This window comes from Quercus suber, unplaced genomic scaffold (genome assembly GCF_002906115.3).
Source record: "Quercus suber isolate HL8 unplaced genomic scaffold, Cork oak 2.0 scaffold_534, whole genome shotgun sequence".
Lineage (NCBI taxonomy): Eukaryota > Viridiplantae > Streptophyta > Magnoliopsida > Fagales > Fagaceae > Quercus > Quercus suber.
This window is the reverse complement of record NW_027069982.1, coordinates 110607-127793: the sequence shown is the minus strand read 5'-3', so window position 1 is coordinate 127793 and position 17187 is coordinate 110607. Positions and strand designations below refer to the sequence as shown.

The following is a 17187-nucleotide window of genomic DNA, read 5'->3' as shown; positions in this document are numbered from 1 at the left end:
TATATTATTTTTATTTTTATGCATTTTTCATTATCTAATTGATATTTTTTGAAAATATTTTAAACAAAATGACAAAACTCAACTCATTCGCACTGGATTAATTATTGACTCAAACAGTCACACTATCAATACATAAATAATACACCAGTGCTCATTTGGAATGCACTTATAAGACAGCTTGTTGTTTACTTTTTCTACTATTTCTGATTCTATATAGATCACCTGCTTATTTTATTTAACTTTTATCTTTTATATACAGTATTTTCAGCAAAAAGCTAGATAAGTTTGAACAATCAATATATTTACTATTTTTTTCTTGAATCGCTAACTTTATATCAAAAAATTATTATAACATGATAATAATACACATGTAACTAATTCTCTGTATTTCTTAATTATTAAATTATATAGAGTTATATTATATTTATACTACACACGCACACATTCACACAAATAACATCGTAACAAAAAAAAAAAAAAAAGCACTCAATCAGTATCAAGTTTACAAACAAGCATGTAATATAAATTTATAATAAAAAGAAAGATACTCACAAACACTCACTTTTTACTCTAAGAGTTGAAAATACCAAAAAGTCAGGTTGAGAAGATATATGTAATGAGATTAATGAGAATGAGATCAAAGATTATATCAAAGAGAGAGAGATTGATGGTGTGCAAACTTTAAGTCAAGGTTTGCAAAATTTTCTCTTTTATAATGTAATTTCCAAATTATTCAATAAAGATACTTTTATGAAAGGCTTTATAAAATAAGTGGTTACTCCTTTGTAAAAACCATCAATTTAGAGGGTAACACATATCCAATTGAGAAATCACTTCACATCCTTGTTCCACTTATTGCAACATGGCCGAAAAGAACAAGAGAAAGAGCATTATCCTGTTTTGTCCAAAAAGGAGATCACGAGGAGCATCATCCCTATATTTTTCTAGGCTTGAAAATGGTAAAGGTGGAGACATCAATTTTGTTGGTCCAGGCTGGGCAGACGAAGTCATTAATGGTCTAGTGCGAGCCTAGCCTAGAATCTAGTTGGGTCCTAAAAATAAAATACTGTCTGCCCAACTCTAGTGAGTGAATCCTCAGGCCCAGACCCTAACAAAAATATAGAACTGGGCTCACTTGTCCATCCCCATTACAAAACTTGGGAGGGACAGATTAAAGAAATTAATAATTTTGAATTTTTGATTAAAATAAGTAGAGAAGGGAAGAGGAGGGGGAAAATGTTGACCAATGCCTCTAGGCCGGAGTTAAAAACAAATGCCGTTCCTTAATACGTTTGACAAACTATTTATATTAAATAATGTCATGCCAATTTATACTTAAGCTATGTTTGGTTGCCGTAAAATATTTTTTGAAAAATAGCCTGTTTTCCAAAAATGTTATTTTCGAGAAAAGAAAATATTTTCATGTGTTTAGTTCTATTCTGAAAATGCTATTTTCCTACACATTTTTCACATTTTCTCACACATTTTCTCAACATCCAAACAAATTTTATTTAAAAAAATTTCAAAATCATAATCAAATCCCAACACCACACACCACTAAAACTCCATTTCAACCCACAGCAGCAAACTCCGACAATCAAAAGCCACAAAAGAAACAAAACCAAAGAAAAAAAATCATCAAATTCGGTCAGATCATTGCGGTCAAGCCACTAGGTTCGAACGGCGTGGTGCGGTGCGACTCGCTGGGTCTCGCCGGCGCGGTGCAACTCGTGGGTTTGTGGGTCGAAGGTCGCCAGAGATGGGCTCTGGGCTTGGAGCGGCGGTTCGTGCTCTCTGTCTCTCTTTCTCTCTCTCTCTCTCTCTCTCTCTCTCTCTTCGTGCTCTCTTTCTCTCTGTTTTCCGGAAATGGTTATTTGAAGTGAAAATAAAAATGGAAATCCTTTTCACCCTTGACTCACGATCAACTGAAAAGGATTTTCAGAAAATTGATTTTCCATGCGCAACCAAACACCCGAAATTACAAAAAAGCATTTCCGAAAGTGGTTTTCACCCAAAACAAACGTAGCCTTAATCTACAGAAAATTTGACAAATACACATTTTCACATGCTTGTACAGTAAAATTCAATCAGTGGTTGGGGTCCTGTACTTGGGGATAGTAAAAGCCTTTTACAAATGAAAAAGAGCTGAATTTACTCTTTAGAACCAATAAGATTCTATTAAAAAAAAAATTAGAATCAATAACTTTATTTAAAATCTGTTTAGGTTCCGCTTATTTTGCTAAAATTGAAAACGTTTTGCTAAAAGTATTATAGATAAAGATAAAAGTTAGCTAAAATAGTACAATGAAACCTATGAATAGTACTAAAAAATACAGTAAAATTCTTGAATAATAGCAAAAATAAGCTAAAAATGCATTTTTGTGAATTTGGCTTATTTTGCATGCCAAGCCTTTGCATATTGGCCCACTTGCCTTAGTTCATAATATTTTAGGATTTTTTTTTTAAGAAACAATTTAGGGTCTTCCTAAGGATATATTAAAAGTTCATAATAATTTTATAACACTTTTAAATTAGCCTATCACCTCATATAGGAAAAAGTTTAGTTACAAAATTAGCTGTAATTTAAGCCTACAACTTCACTCAATAACTTTTCATTGGATGTGAATTTTGACAAATCTATCATTGGATTACATTTTCTTCTTATATACTCAACGCTTTTAAAATTTCTAAAAGATTAAAGATTAATAACTATGTCATCAATCAATTGTTTAAATTGCAAGTTTTTATAATTTAAAATTATACATAAAAAATAAATTTATAGATCATATAGTAAATAGCATCTAATTGGCACAAAATTTGACATATATGTTAAGAGCATAAAAAACATGCAATATAACGGTTAGATTTTCTAAATATGCAGTCATATTAATTTTTTTAATGAAAGTTGTAGTTTTAGGCTATAACTAAGTTTATAACCAAACTTTGTCCCCCCCCATATATTAATTATTAAATTATAGTAAACTCTTGTATAGGATGGTTGATTAATTTAGGAACTTGTGAAATTGTTGTGATTGTATCGCTCTATATATATATATATATAGAGAGAGAGAGAGAGAGAGAGAGAGAGAGAGATGATAAGAAACACTTAAATAATTCTTTCAGAAAAGTTTCAAAAAAAAAAAATTCTTTCTAAAAAACATGCTTAATGGAGGAGTCTATTATGGAGTGCAAAGATCCAAGGATTAAAAATGGATTTTCTCTCATTGTGTTGACTTTTGGATCTCAATAAAATTTGAGAGAGAGAGAGAGAGAGTTTTAAAGTTTGTTCATCAAGCAAAAGATCAATATCCTATAAAGAATTATTATGTACAATTCTAAATTTCTGAATCTCCTTCCCCAAAAAGGGGGATTTTGAGTTTACTTAAATACGCAAACTATTCAATGTAAGGGCAAAATATAGATAAAAAAAAAAAATTCTTTCTAAAAAACATGCTTAATGGAGGAGTCTATTATGGAGTGCAAAGATCCAAGGATTAAAAATGGATTTTCTCTCATTGTGTTGACTTTTGGATCTCAATAAAATTTGAGAGAGAGAGAGAGAGAGTTTTAAAGTTTGTTCATCAAGCAAAAGATCAATATCCTATAAAGAATTATTATGTATAATTCTAAATTTCTGAATCTCCTTCCCCAAAAAGGGGGATTTTGAGTTTACTTAAATACGCAAACTATTCAATGTAAGGGCAAAATATAGATACAATATCTTAAATCGTGTATTTTAGGTTCTTCTTTTAACTTTTAGCCACCTGACTATTTAACAAAAACAAATGTTAAAAACCTCTATTTTCCCATGATATAACCTAAAAACTTGTCTCTTTCGCTCCTATTGAACCTAGTAGAGACAGCGGCAGTGATTTCATGCTTCCATTTCAATAGTCTTGGTGGAGGTAGAAGTGAATTTTGCAATTGGAGGATGGGCTTCAAAAGCTATTTTACATATTAACGAAATAAATAATGAAGCTTCGGAGAACAAAGAGAGATTAGAAGTGAATATGTATGTTCATGTGGTAAGGAAAACCACTTTCTTTGAGGGAAAATTTTATGTGGGTTAGATAGGAAAGTATGAGAACGTGAGAGAATTTTTTGAGAAAGAATGTGAAGGAAATCATACAAAGGTGAGGGAATTTTTTTTCACAAAAACAGCCGCCAAGAAAATCGCTGCCACCACTAAGTTCAATGGGAGTGTAAGAGAAAGGAGTTGGATTTTCATAGTGTCTTTTTCTTAGTGTTTTAACGTCCGTTTAATGTTTATATTAAGCGGCCACATGGATAAATTCTAAGAAGGAAACCTAAGACACATGATATAAAGTATTATATCTAAGTTTTGGTCATTTTCAAAGCACACCTACTTCGTTTTTCTCTTTCTTTCTTTCTTTCCCTTTATATATTCTTAGTTAGCTAATGTTGAGGGCCATTTTTGAAGAATCATAAAGAAAGAAAGAAGCCCAATAATACAGACCAAAAAGAAGTTGGCAAAAAGATAGAAAAAAAGAACCATTAAGTCCAAACAGCAGGAATAATGGATCACAAGTCCATAAAATAAATAAATGGGCCTTGAGAAAGTAAAAGGGCTCAAAGAGCCTAGAAAGAGAGAAATAGCGAATAGCAAACCCATGGGCAGTATACGATGTGGAAAAGTAAGGATCGGCCGCGGTAGGCCCAAAGCAACGTAAACAAAGAGCGTAGGAGATTGATGGCAAGCCCACAAACCCCAAAGATAAGAATGAAGTAATTGGGCTATGGAAGCCCAATGAAGTTAGTAAAAGCCCATGGAACATAAAGTTAGGGAAAATGGCCGAGGAAGCCCATGACAAGCAAATGGGCCAAGGATGTCCAAGGGAAAACAAAAGAGACACAGGAGCCCATAAGTAAGAAAACTCATAGTCATGGGAAAGAACACACGGCAGGCCTAAAAAGGGCCTAGCAGGATCAAGTCAATACAAGCAGAAATGACAAAGTAATATGGCAGGACATGATGGCAATTAAGAAATAAGCTGGAAGAAATGTGAAACCTAGTGTCAAATGAAGCCCAGCCCCTAAGGGGAATAGTAAATTATAAAACGGCCCACATTAAAGGACGAAGAAGAGCAGCATACTGTGCAAACAAAGCTCCAAACCACAACAAACGCATGAGCAACAGGCAAATTTTGGACATACATGAAAGGGAAGCACGCGTAAGGCCCAGAAACCACCAGCCTGTACCCAACCAATATGGGATATGGTGGGGTCATGGGTCAGAGGTAAGGGGGTATGGTTCGGTAGTGGGGAGAAGGGAAAAGACATATTCTGCGGCTCCTGCCAAGGCTCTTTTGGGGGGTACGTCTTACTGGGATGACAGACCACCAAAAAGAAGCAAGGTTGAGGAAGGAACCGTTAGGTGCATGCCATGAGAGATAGAGAGGGAAAGCACTTACATCGTGGCAGGAAAGGGTGCCACAGCAGACTGACGAATGAAACAAACCTGCCTTTGTCTGGCAAGGGTGAGTGGCACATAGACAAACACTTTGGTGGTCGACAAGTACGCCTAGACCAAACAAAGGCGTTTAAGGGGCAAAGTAGTAAAATCTGGTCACAGCAGGCACTATAAGAAGACCCTTGCCATGCCCAGAACAGGGGATCGAAAATAGGAGAGGATCATGAAATAGAATAGAAAGAAAGAAAAGAACAAGGGAAAGAAAAAGATAAGAGAGAAAACAGAAAACAAAGAGAGTTAATACGGTGGGCATGCACTAGTAGGTTGATTTCCTTCTCTCCCTCTCAAAATCATACTCTCTTAGAGAAAAGTAATGAAAAAATGATTCCTTTGGGCACTAACCATTTAGGTCTGATTCCCTCAAAATTATTAATTTCCACGGCAAGATCTTTTCCTGGGAAATTAGTTGCATTGAGAGGAGGCATTATTCCTCTTTGGTCTTTGCCTCTACAGACCAAACTTGACTTGATATTTATTCTTGATTAACTCATATTATCACTTACTCTTTTATTTCTTTTGTAAAAGCCATTGTTATCACTATGATTATCATAAATAGGGATTACTTGGTCATTTTCCATTAAAAAAGTCAGTGTACTCTGTTTTTTTGTTGTTATTATATCTGTCTATTATAACTCATTTGAAACAGCTCTGTCTGCCATAAGTACACTCCTGGCAAACGAGACCTAATTTGTACACAAGCCGGCCCAAATTGAGTTATAGTTGGATTGGTCTCAACTCTCTTACTCAAAATACTCGGGCCCATTACATAGAAAGGTAGCCCAACCCAACGTACAGTACACAAAAAAGGCCCCTACAGCTACCAAGGCCTTTATCAAGTTGTGAAATTTAGGAATGCTGTGAACTTTAGCGGTCCTTAGCTTTTACTTGAATAGGAAAGGAAAAAATTAATGAAAGTTCCCTAGAACATTTTACTCAAGAAAAAAATTTCCAAATTAGATAGAAAGAGAATTCTACGAGTGAAAATCCATATTAAACATAATTTTCTCCCTCTTCACCCATTCATTTCTTCTCAAACTGGGGGCTTAAAAAGTGATGACTTCATAGAGAACATCATGTGACAGCTTTTTCACCCAATCAAATCAAATAAGGGAAAGATCCTCTCTCTCACTCTCTCTCTCTTAAAGGATGAAAGAGAAAAATACAATGTGTCGAAAAAAGAGAAGAAAAAGTTCAAGCCAATGCCATTATATTAATTGTGGGCCTGTGGCCGTGGTGGATGTGCCCTTGAAATATATTTTGATTTTAAATTCTTTGTCATCAAATAATTTTTCTCAATAATTTCTAAGTTTGAATTATATGACAAAATAACATTGTTTTATAAATTTATATTAGAAAATAGCCACTTTTTGGAACTCAACTCTTGAAGAGGTTTTTCTCAACCAAAAAAAAAAAAAATCTTCAAGAGGTGAGTATCATGTCAAATATGCTAATATAACTATGTCCTGATGTGAAACAACTTTATTTAACATAAGTTTGAATCAACCTTAGTTGATAAAATATTTTTCAAATTGGATTATGAAAATTGCCTCATATTTTCTGCACTTGATTTTTTCATGCTCTAAATTTTGGAATATAATTATTATTGTGGCTTATGAAAAGGAAATAAAAAAAAAATTCAATTCCAAAGGAGCGACGTTGAATATCATGTTTTTTCCGCTTCTTTACAACGTTTTAGAGAAACCCCATGACATGCATATCAGCCACTAATTTTTTTATTTAAATTGTTTAATACTTAAATAAATTCAAAAGTAAAACCAAATATCATTTTTACCAAAACAATATATATATATATATAAATATATATAACTCTTTAATAGTTGGTTTTGTAGTAATAATAACGTGTGTGAACTAGTTTTTATCCTTCTATACATACATGCAATTGGCATGCATGGATAGCAAGGTGGCATGCATGTGCACACCATGGAGGTTTCAACTTTCAACTAATGTCTAATGTCTAATGTTTTTTCCTTTTTATTAGAAAAAGGAGAGGGATAATATGCAGTCACTGTAAGGAGGTTCCTCATGTCACTAAAAGAGAATAAAACATAAAGAACTTAAAAGCCCAAAAGAGTGAAAAGACCAACCATTACCAAGTACCAACAACGCAACAACCGCCCAAAGTTCTTATCTTAGCACTAGCAGCTTCCTTGATTCTATTGTTTATTCATTTTTCCCAATCACCTACTTCAGCTTCTCTGCCTATATATACATGCATAGCTCTCCCACTTTTTTCTGTGCAACCAAACAACTTCTTGAGCTCTTTGTCAAACCAAATCATCCTATATTCTTGTAATTTGCATTCATTCTCTACCAAGCAATCTTCTAAGTAATCTCTCTTTCAAAGTTTCCTTATTTGTTTAGTGTATCAAAGATTTGTATATTCCAACTGTGGTGTATAGACATATTAGGAAGTCTACCTTGAGATTCTCTTCTAGTTTTCCATAACTACAAAGCGTATCAAAGTTTGCTCATTCAAGTTTTATGTGCAGAAATATAGTAGGAGATCAAAGTCATTAAGTACTTACCCCAAAAAAAAAAAAAAAAAAATCAAAGTTGGTTATATTTTATTAACAACTTGGTGATCTCTTACTCCCATATAAATCAAGTTAGGGCTCCTTATCATCCACGTTAAAACCAAAATTTTCTCTGGGCTTTGTGTTTTTTGAGTTTTCTTCAAAGGATTCTCTGTTTTTGTCTTCCTCTGTTTTCTCTGTTTTCCTCTGAAATTCTTCAATCATGGCACCCCCTAACGACCCTGTTGCTTCAAAATTAAGTGTCCTTCAAGGGGAGAGATTGGACAAGTATTTTGATTTGTCAAATGGGAAGTTTAGTGTCAAAGGTGTGCCTTTGCTCACTGAAGTTCCAACCAATGTCTCTTTTAGTCCCTTTACTTCAGTCTGCCAATCCTCCGATGCTCCAGTTCCCTTGCTTCAGCGTGTCCTCAAGCTTGATCATAGGGGTGGGTTTCTTGGATTCAATAAGGATGAGCCATCTGATAGGTTGATGAACTCCTTGGGTAGGCTTAGTGGTAGAGATTTTCTAAGCATCTTTAGGTTCAAAACATGGTGGTCTACCATGTGGGTGGGAAATTCTGGGTCAAATTTACAAATGGAGACCCAATGGGCGCTCTTAGATGTCCCTGAAATAAGGTCTTATGTCATTGTTATACCTATAATTGAAGGCTCTTTTAGGTCTGCTCTCCATCCTGGGTCTGATGGACAAGTCATGATTTGTGCTGAGAGTGGTTCTAGCCAAGTGAAAGCATCTAATTTTGATGCAATTGCTTACGTGCATGTGTGTGATAATCCCTACAACTTGATGAAAGAGGCCTATAGTGCTATTAGGGTCCATCTCAATACATTTAGGCTCTTAGAAGAGAAAACAGTCCCTAATCTTGTTGACAAATTTGGTTGGTGCACTTGGGATGCCTTCTACTTAACCGTTGAACCTCTTGGTGTTTGGCATGGAGTGAATGATTTCGTCGAGGGTGGTGTCTCACCGCGGTTTGTCATCATTGATGATGGCTGGCAAAGCATCAATATGGATGGTGAGAACCCGAATGAGGATACCAAAAATCTTGTTCTTGGCGGGACTCAAATGACTGCCAGGCTTCACCGGCTTGATGAATGTGAAAAGTTTAGAAAATACGAAGGTGGTTCCTTGTTGGGTCCTGATGCTCCTTCATTTGATCCAAAGAGGCCAAAGATGCTGATCTCAAAGGCAATAGAGCTAGAGCATGCGGAGAAAGATCGTGACAAGGCGGCTCAATCTGGAGTCACTGATTTGTCTGAATTTGAAAGGAAAATTGTCAAGTTTAAAGAAGAGTTGAATGAGATGTTTGGTGCAGAAGAAAGCAGTGTTTCGAGCCCAGGTTGTGGGAGCTGTTCTTGTAAGGCTGAAAACTATGGAATGAAGGCTTTCATAAGGGACTTGAGAACAAAGTTCAAAGGTTTGGATGATATTTATGTGTGGCATGCTCTTTGTGGTGCTTGGGGTGGTGTTAGGCCAGGTTCAACGCATCTCAGTACAAAGGTTACTCCCTGCAAACTCTCTCCTGGGCTTGATGGGACCATGGAGGATCTTGCCGTGGTGAAAATCGTTGAAGGCGGGATTGGGCTTGTTCATCCAGATCAAGCTGTGGATTTCTATGACTCGATGCATTCCTATCTTGCTGAAGTTGGAATAACAGGAGTGAAAGTTGATGTAATTCATGTAGGTCTTCTACACAACCCCAGTTTTCTATTTTCTATTAGTTAACCTTTTATGTGTTTGAATAGTCCATCAATTAATTTTCAATACAGACCCTCGAGTATGTTTCCGAAGAATATGGAGGTCGGGTGGAGCTTGCAAAGGCTTATTTTAAGGGACTGACAAGTTCTCTTGCCAAAAACTTCAAAGGAAATGGACTAATCTCTAGCATGCAACAATGCAATGACTTCTTCTTTCTCGGGACAAATCAAATTTCCATGGGAAGAGTTGGTAAGAAAGTCCAACTAACTAAACCATATAAAAATCTTAATATGATATGGAGGTTGATTTTGCTATTTTTTTTATGTTACAGGTGATGATTTCTGGTTCCAAGATCCAAATGGGGATCCAATGGGAGTCTATTGGCTACAAGGGGTGCATATGATTCATTGTGCCTATAACAGCATGTGGATGTCCCAGTTCATACAACCCGATTGGGATATGTTCCAGTCAGACCATTTGTGTGCCAAATTCCATGCAGGATCAAGGGCCATTTGTGGTGGTCCTGTCTATGTGAGTGATTCACTAGGCGGCCACGACTTTGATCTAATCAAGAAGCTTGTGTATCCTGATGGTACCATTCCCAAGTGTCAACATTTTGCTCTCCCAACTAGAGACTGCCTCTTCAAGAACCCTCTATTTGATCAGAAAACCATTCTCAAAATTTGGAACTTCAACAAGGTATCAATTTCTCTTTGAGATGTACTCTTTGATCAATCTATACTTGTACAGAAAATTTCATCTTTAATCAATAATAAGAATATTTTTGGATATGTTAGTTGAGAGGTCAGTTTCATTTTTCCTGTGCTTGGATAATGTTGAGCTAATAGTCTTGTCACTGACACTTAATCTCAACTGTTTTTGGCAACCACTCAAGTCTCATTGTGACATTTTTCAGACATAACTTGAAATAACGTCGCTTTCAGATAGGTTCATTATTGTAATCACTTTTATTATACATCAATCACAATAAATTAAATTGTGAAAAAAATGTTAGTGTCTTTACATTTATTGTTTCATATTTATCATTTTTTTTTTCGAAGGCAAACATACTTAATGTGTTATGTTATACAGTTTGGAGGAGTAATTGGAGCATTCAACTGCCAAGGGGCTGGTTGGGACCCCAAGGAGCAAAGGATAAAGGGCCACTCTCAGTGCTACAAGCCAATGTCTGGTACAGTGCATGTCTTTGACATCGAATGGGACCAGAAGATAGAAGCTGCTCAAATGGGTAAGTCTGAAGAGTACATAGTCTACCTCAATCAGACTGAAGAATTGGTCTTAATGACCCCCAAATCGGATGCAATTCAAGTCACTATTCAACCATCTTCATTTGAGCTATTCAGCTTTGTGCCAGTTGAGAAGGTCGACCCTACCATCAAATTCGCTCCAATTGGGCTAACAAACATGTTTAACAGTGGTGGTACCATTCAAGAATTAGAATACATCAAATCTGGAGCTGAGAAGAGGGTTAAAATCAAAGTTAAGGGTGATGGTGATTTCTTGGCATACTCAAGTGTGTCTCCAAAGAAATCCTACTTGAATGGGGCTGAGGTAGAGTTTGAGTGGTTGGTGGATAGTGGAAAACTGAGCTTGAATCTTCCTTGGGATGAAGAGACTGGTGGCACATCTGATGTCGCTTTTGTCTTTTGAAGCTAATCTTAATTTATTTGTTTTAGGGTGTAATTTATCAGGGTGAGTGCCGTGGCTGGAATTTGATTTAATTTAATAAATTATTATTATTATTATTATTATTATTATTTTGGGTTGGGAAGTTTGTCCATTTAACGTTGGACTAGTAGTTTGCATTGGGAAGAATTATGTATATTCACATCCCTTTATTAATGTAAGTGTATTGAGAACCAAAAATATGAAGTGTATTGAGATTTGATTGGTGTAATTTCTTTTTTTCTTTTTCTTTTTTTTTTCTTCTTCTTCTTCTTCTTCTTCTTCTTCATATTTTTTTTTTTTTAGATTTGATTGGTGTAATTAAGTTTCTCTTATTTGTTTGGTATTAATATTATATTAAGAAGGATATGATATTGTTAGTTTTATTAACACTGACTCGGCTAAGAGCAATTGGTACAAGGAAAAAAAGGAAAGAGTTTCTTTTTGAGTTTTTACGAAGTATTTGGTAGTTTCTTAAACAGCTTTCATGTAATCATGTGGCATGAGCNAATACTTTTCTTTACTGTTTTAATTTAATATGATAATATATAATTTTCATATAATTTATTATGAATATTTTTTTTATTAAAACTAATTATACATCACACCTTTATTATTACTATTATTTATGAAAAAAAATGTAAAATTTGTATCTCTAAACTTGTTAAAAGACAAATAAGTAGCTTAAATAAAAAAAATTATTATATTTTATTATTGGCCATTAATTAATTTTTTTGAATTCAATTATGAAAACAAATATTTATGAAATAAAATAAAATACTTAATAGCACTTTATACAAAATAGTTCTAAGTGCTTGCCTTCTAACTTCTTTATTTATTTATTATTTTATATATAGTTATTTTATTTTATTTTTATATATAAAAAGTTCATCTAAATAGAGCTTAATTATATAAAACTTCAAGAATACTCTGAAATTAAGACAGACAGTGAGAAGAAATCAGTGCACATCTCAGTCAATGGGAGGTTAATTAGTAGTTCAAGCCATTTGTTGAGCTCATGCCACATGATTACATGAAAGCTGTTTAAGAAACTACCAAATACTTCGTAAAAACTCAAAAAGAAACTCTTTCTTTTTTTCCTTGTACCAATTGCTCTTAGCCGAGTCAGTGTTAATAAAACTAACAATATCATATCCTTCTTAATATAATATTAATACAAACAAATAAGAGAAACTTAATTACACCAATCAAATCTAAAAAAAAAAAATATGAAGAAGTTGTAACAACAAAGTGAATTAGAACAAGAAAAAAAAAAAAAAAAAAGGAAAAAAAAGATAGACGAAGGCCATGTCGGCTGTGTGTGTGTGTGTGAAGTGTGCTGAAGAGGAAGTGTGCTGAAGAGGAAAGAAAATAGAAGTCAAAAGATCATGCTAGAGAGTGATCTAGAATCAAATAGAAATAGAAAAAGTAAAAAAAGAGAGAGCTTGAGAAAGAAAGAGTGCGAGAGAGCTGGAGATAGTGAGATCCAGAATGAACTAGAAAAAGAAAAAGAAAAGTAAATAGAGATAAGTGGGATATGTGTGTGGTGGAGAAAAAACCAAGAAAAAAAAAAAGAAACACATGGATTTAATTAAGAAAGAAAAAATAAATAAAAAAATGGCAATTAAGAAATGCTACCATAATATTTTTATAATAAATTTTAAATAATAAATTGTTATTAGTTAATATTAGTGAGTAAAAAAATAATTTTAGTGGTGAGTTCAAATTAAAACTAATAACAACTTTCTACATAAATTTTGTTGTGAAAGTATTGCGTAAAATATTGTGAACATAACACTTCTCATTAAAAAATATAGTTGTTAAAAAATGAATAAACAATGAAAGAATAAATAATATTTAAATAAGATAAAAATAAAATAAAAAAATCTATCAAAGAATATATTTAAAAAAGTGAATAGATAAAACTAAATGTCAGTATTCATTCTTCATACAGTATTAAAATTTGGATAAGTAGTAGATTTATAGGACGGTTCATATAATATATCACCGCTTTTTGAGGAAAAGTAATAGGTATTACACGTGGAAGCTTCATGCGGCAAAATGAATAATGATGCCACTTTTGTTAGAGCTAAAGCCCAGAGCCTAGAAGCTCTCCCCGCCAACCACTTGCACTGTTTGCATTTGCAATGCTTCGGTGGCATTTATTTATTTACAAAAGTGACAGAAACACGTACACAAATTTAAAGGGAATATACTGATGATTGTTAAAACTTACCTGCTAAAGTTTTTAATTGCTTCTTTTAAAGTTTCAAAATGTATGGGAGGATTCTTGGATTCCAGTCTGCAGATATGCCTAATTTCAAAGTCAAACTAATTCCACAATCTTCATAAAGAATCAATGGAATAAATTGGAACACAATAATTAAAGTTAAATTGTCATAATTATGGCTTGTTTAGATGGAGAGGAGAAGAAGGAAGAGTGAAGAAGAGTAAAGTAGTATTGGTTAAAAATAAGTTAATTTTATGTTAAATTTACTCTATTCTACTCTACCTTCCATCACTTCTCCTTAATTCAAAATTGAAAAATTCTAGTTAGGAGTAGAGGTACGGAAATTAAGGATCACTGGTTCTAGTCAAAAACTCCAAATCATTGAGTTAAAAATCTGTCTCTCTTCATCTAAACATGCATTAATGCATATATATATATATATATATATAGCTCTTAATTTCATGAAAGACAAAAAATGATGCAATATATGGATCATTCTCCAAATTAAATAAAGGCAAAATCTCTAGCTAGCTAGCTAGCTAGGTTCACTCCAAGTTTTAATCCGGTGTGCCCATTATGGATCTTCATTATTTATTTGGTCAAAGCCTTATAGCTAGTTCAATAATGACTGGAGTTTTAAGCCGAGCAAATTACCACTAAAGTCAGCTAGTTAGTTAGTTGATTTGGTGACTTCTCCTTTAAATCATAGTTTTGTGGACTGGAAAGATAGAGATAAATTTCTCATTTTTGTGTTTGTGGTAGTTGATCATGTATTGTATGGAAAGTAAGGAATTCTCCGATAAATTTCTCCTTAAATGGAATAAATTGGAACACAATAATTAAAGTTAAATTGTCATAATTATGGCTTGTTTAGATGGAGAGGAGAAGAAGGAAGAGTGAAGAAGAGTAAAGTAGTATTGGTTAAAAATAAGTTAATTTTATGTTAAATTTACTCTATTCTACTCTACCTTCCATCACTTCTCCTTAATTCAAAATTGAAAAATTCTAGTTAGGAGTAGAGGTACGGAAATTAAGGATCACTGGTTCTAGTCAAAAACTCCAAATCATTGAGTTAAAAATCTGTCTCTCTTCATCTAAACATGCATTAATGCATATATATATATATATATATATAGCTCTTAATTTCATGAAAGACAAAAAATGATGCAATATATGGATCATTCTCCAAATTAAATAAAGGCAAAATCTCTAGCTAGCTAGCTAGCTAGGTTCACTCCAAGTTTTAATCCGGTGTGCCCATTATGGATCTTCATTATTTATTTGGTCAAAGCCTTATAGCTAGTTCAATAATGACTGGAGTTTTAAGCCGAGCAAATTACCACTAAAGTCAGCTAGTTAGTTAGTTGATTTGGTGACTTCTCCTTTAAATCATAGTTTTGTGGACTGGAAAGATAGAGATAAATTTCTCATTTTTGTGTTTGTGGTAGTTGATCATGTATTGTATGGAAAGTAAGGAATTCTCCGATAAATTTCTCCTTACGATCCAATGCCTTGGAGAATATCAGTCCTAACTTCAAACACTCTCAGATTGGCATCCCATATTCCCCGTATCCAGTTCAGCTAGTACCCTTAAGAAGAAAATAGAGCAGCTCATTTTTTGGCTACTTGCTCTAAATGTAATAAATTTGGAGGTTGTTTTGCCCTTGGTGCTGCTCTTGCTGAGTTTTCTGATATTATACCCCAACAGCATCCCCACCCTTATTGATGTATTCCTTCTTTCTTTTCTTCTATAAATCTTTTTAGTTGTCTAATCAAAAAAAAAAAAGTATTGTTCATAACGATCTTCCCAATTAAAATTAGCAAAATGACTAATAGTGCTTATCTTTTAAATTTTAGAAATCTAAGATGCTAACTTGACATTTCAGAAACAAAAATACTTAGTAGGTAAGTTTTAGCAAGCAGGCCGGAAAGGCAGCATGTGAGCATGCCATCCCTCATGGATGCGACTCCACCTCATATTGCCGCCGAAATGCAAGAATGAGGGAACAGATGGAGGTCATGATGAACGCCCTCAAAGGGAGAGTCTCTAGCGATCTTGACGATCTAGTCAACCGTACCGATTCACCCTTCACTATGGCCGTGAACTCTTTCCCCCTGCCCCACAAGTTTCGCATTGCCGAATATAGAAAGCTATGACGGGGTGAAGGATCCTTTGGATCACCTGGAGACTTTCAAAACCCTGATGCATCTTCAAGGGTGGCAGATGAGATTATGTGCAGGGCTTTCCCCACAACACTCAAAGGCCCCGCAAGGATATGGTTCAGCCGACTGACGCCCAACTCTATCAGCACCTTTAAGGAGCTAAGCGCTCAATTTACTACACACTTCATTGGCGGACATAGGTATAAGAAGTCCACGGCATGCTTAATGAGTATCAGCAAAAAGAGGACGAGACATTACGATCCTACATAACGCGTTTTAATAAGGAAGCGCTATCGGTTGACGAAGCCGACGACCAATACTTGTAGCAGCCTTCACCAATGGGTTTGCGGAAGGGCAAGTTTTTTCTCTCTATACAAGAACGACCCCAAAGACCATGTCGGAAGTACTCTACAGGGCTACTAAGTATTATGAATGCGGAGGACGCATTGCAGGCCCGAGAAGAGAAGCCAAGGAAAAGAGAGAGGCAGGAGGAGGCGCGCGACCAGACCAAGGGAGAAAGAGGCCCAGAGCAGGAGACCGAAGAGATGAAAAGCGTTCCAAGCCTCCGGGAGGAAGATTCACAAGCTTCACCCCGCTGACCACCCCAATAGATCAAGTCCTAATGCAAAATCAAAGGACGAGGGGGCGCTGACCTTCCCTGGAAAGCTGAAGGGGGATCCCAACAGGCGCCCCAGAGACAAGTACTGCCGCTTTTCACCGAGACCACGGCCATGATACAGCCGACTGTTACGATTTGAAGCAGCAAATTGAGGCACTTATAAGGCCAAGGGAAATTGCAGAAGTACGTAAGCAAAGAAAGAGCGGATCCAGTACCTCCAGAACATCCTCCCCGACGAGACAACGACCGACCAAAACCCCCCGTTGGTGACATACGAATGATCGTAGGAGGGATCGCTACCAGCCGTCCAAAAAGGCTCGGAAGACGTACCTTCGGATGGTCCAAAACGTTCAGCTGACGGGTCCAGCGCAAAATGTGGCTCGAAGGGAAAGCCCCGTCATCGAGTTCTCAGAAGAAGACGCGCGACGCCTACGTCACCCGCCGACGACGACGCGCTTGTTGTGTCAGCTTACGGGTAGGGGACTACAACTTGCATCGAGTATTGGTCGACAATGGTAGCTCGGCAGACATCTTGTACTACCCAGCATACCAGCAGATGAAAATCAGCAGGGAACAGCTGATTCCAACAAACGCCCCACTTGTTGGTTTGGAGGTGCAAAGGTGTTCCGCTGGGCGCGGTTACGTTGACCGGTGACAGCCGGCGACTATCCACAGCAAATCACAAAGGACGGGACGTTCCTCGTAGTTGACCATTCGTCCGCCTACAACGCTATCCTCGGGGACGAC

The 17187-nt window shown here is 35.5% G+C and overlaps 1 protein-coding gene across 1 annotated transcript; it reads left to right on the top strand.

Annotated features, from left to right (window-relative positions):
- Positions 1 to 7627: 7627 nt before the first annotated feature.
- LOC112008328 (stachyose synthase-like) lies at positions 7628 to 11660 on the top strand. Its single transcript, XM_065763961.1, has 4 exons — positions 7628 to 9724; positions 9814 to 9991; positions 10074 to 10441; positions 10835 to 11660. Exons 1-4 carry the CDS (start codon positions 8249 to 8251, stop codon positions 11411 to 11413), a joined length of 2601 nt encoding a protein of 866 aa, XP_065620033.1. The 5' UTR covers positions 7628 to 8248; the 3' UTR covers positions 11414 to 11660.
- Positions 11661 to 17187: the final 5527 nt, after the last annotated feature.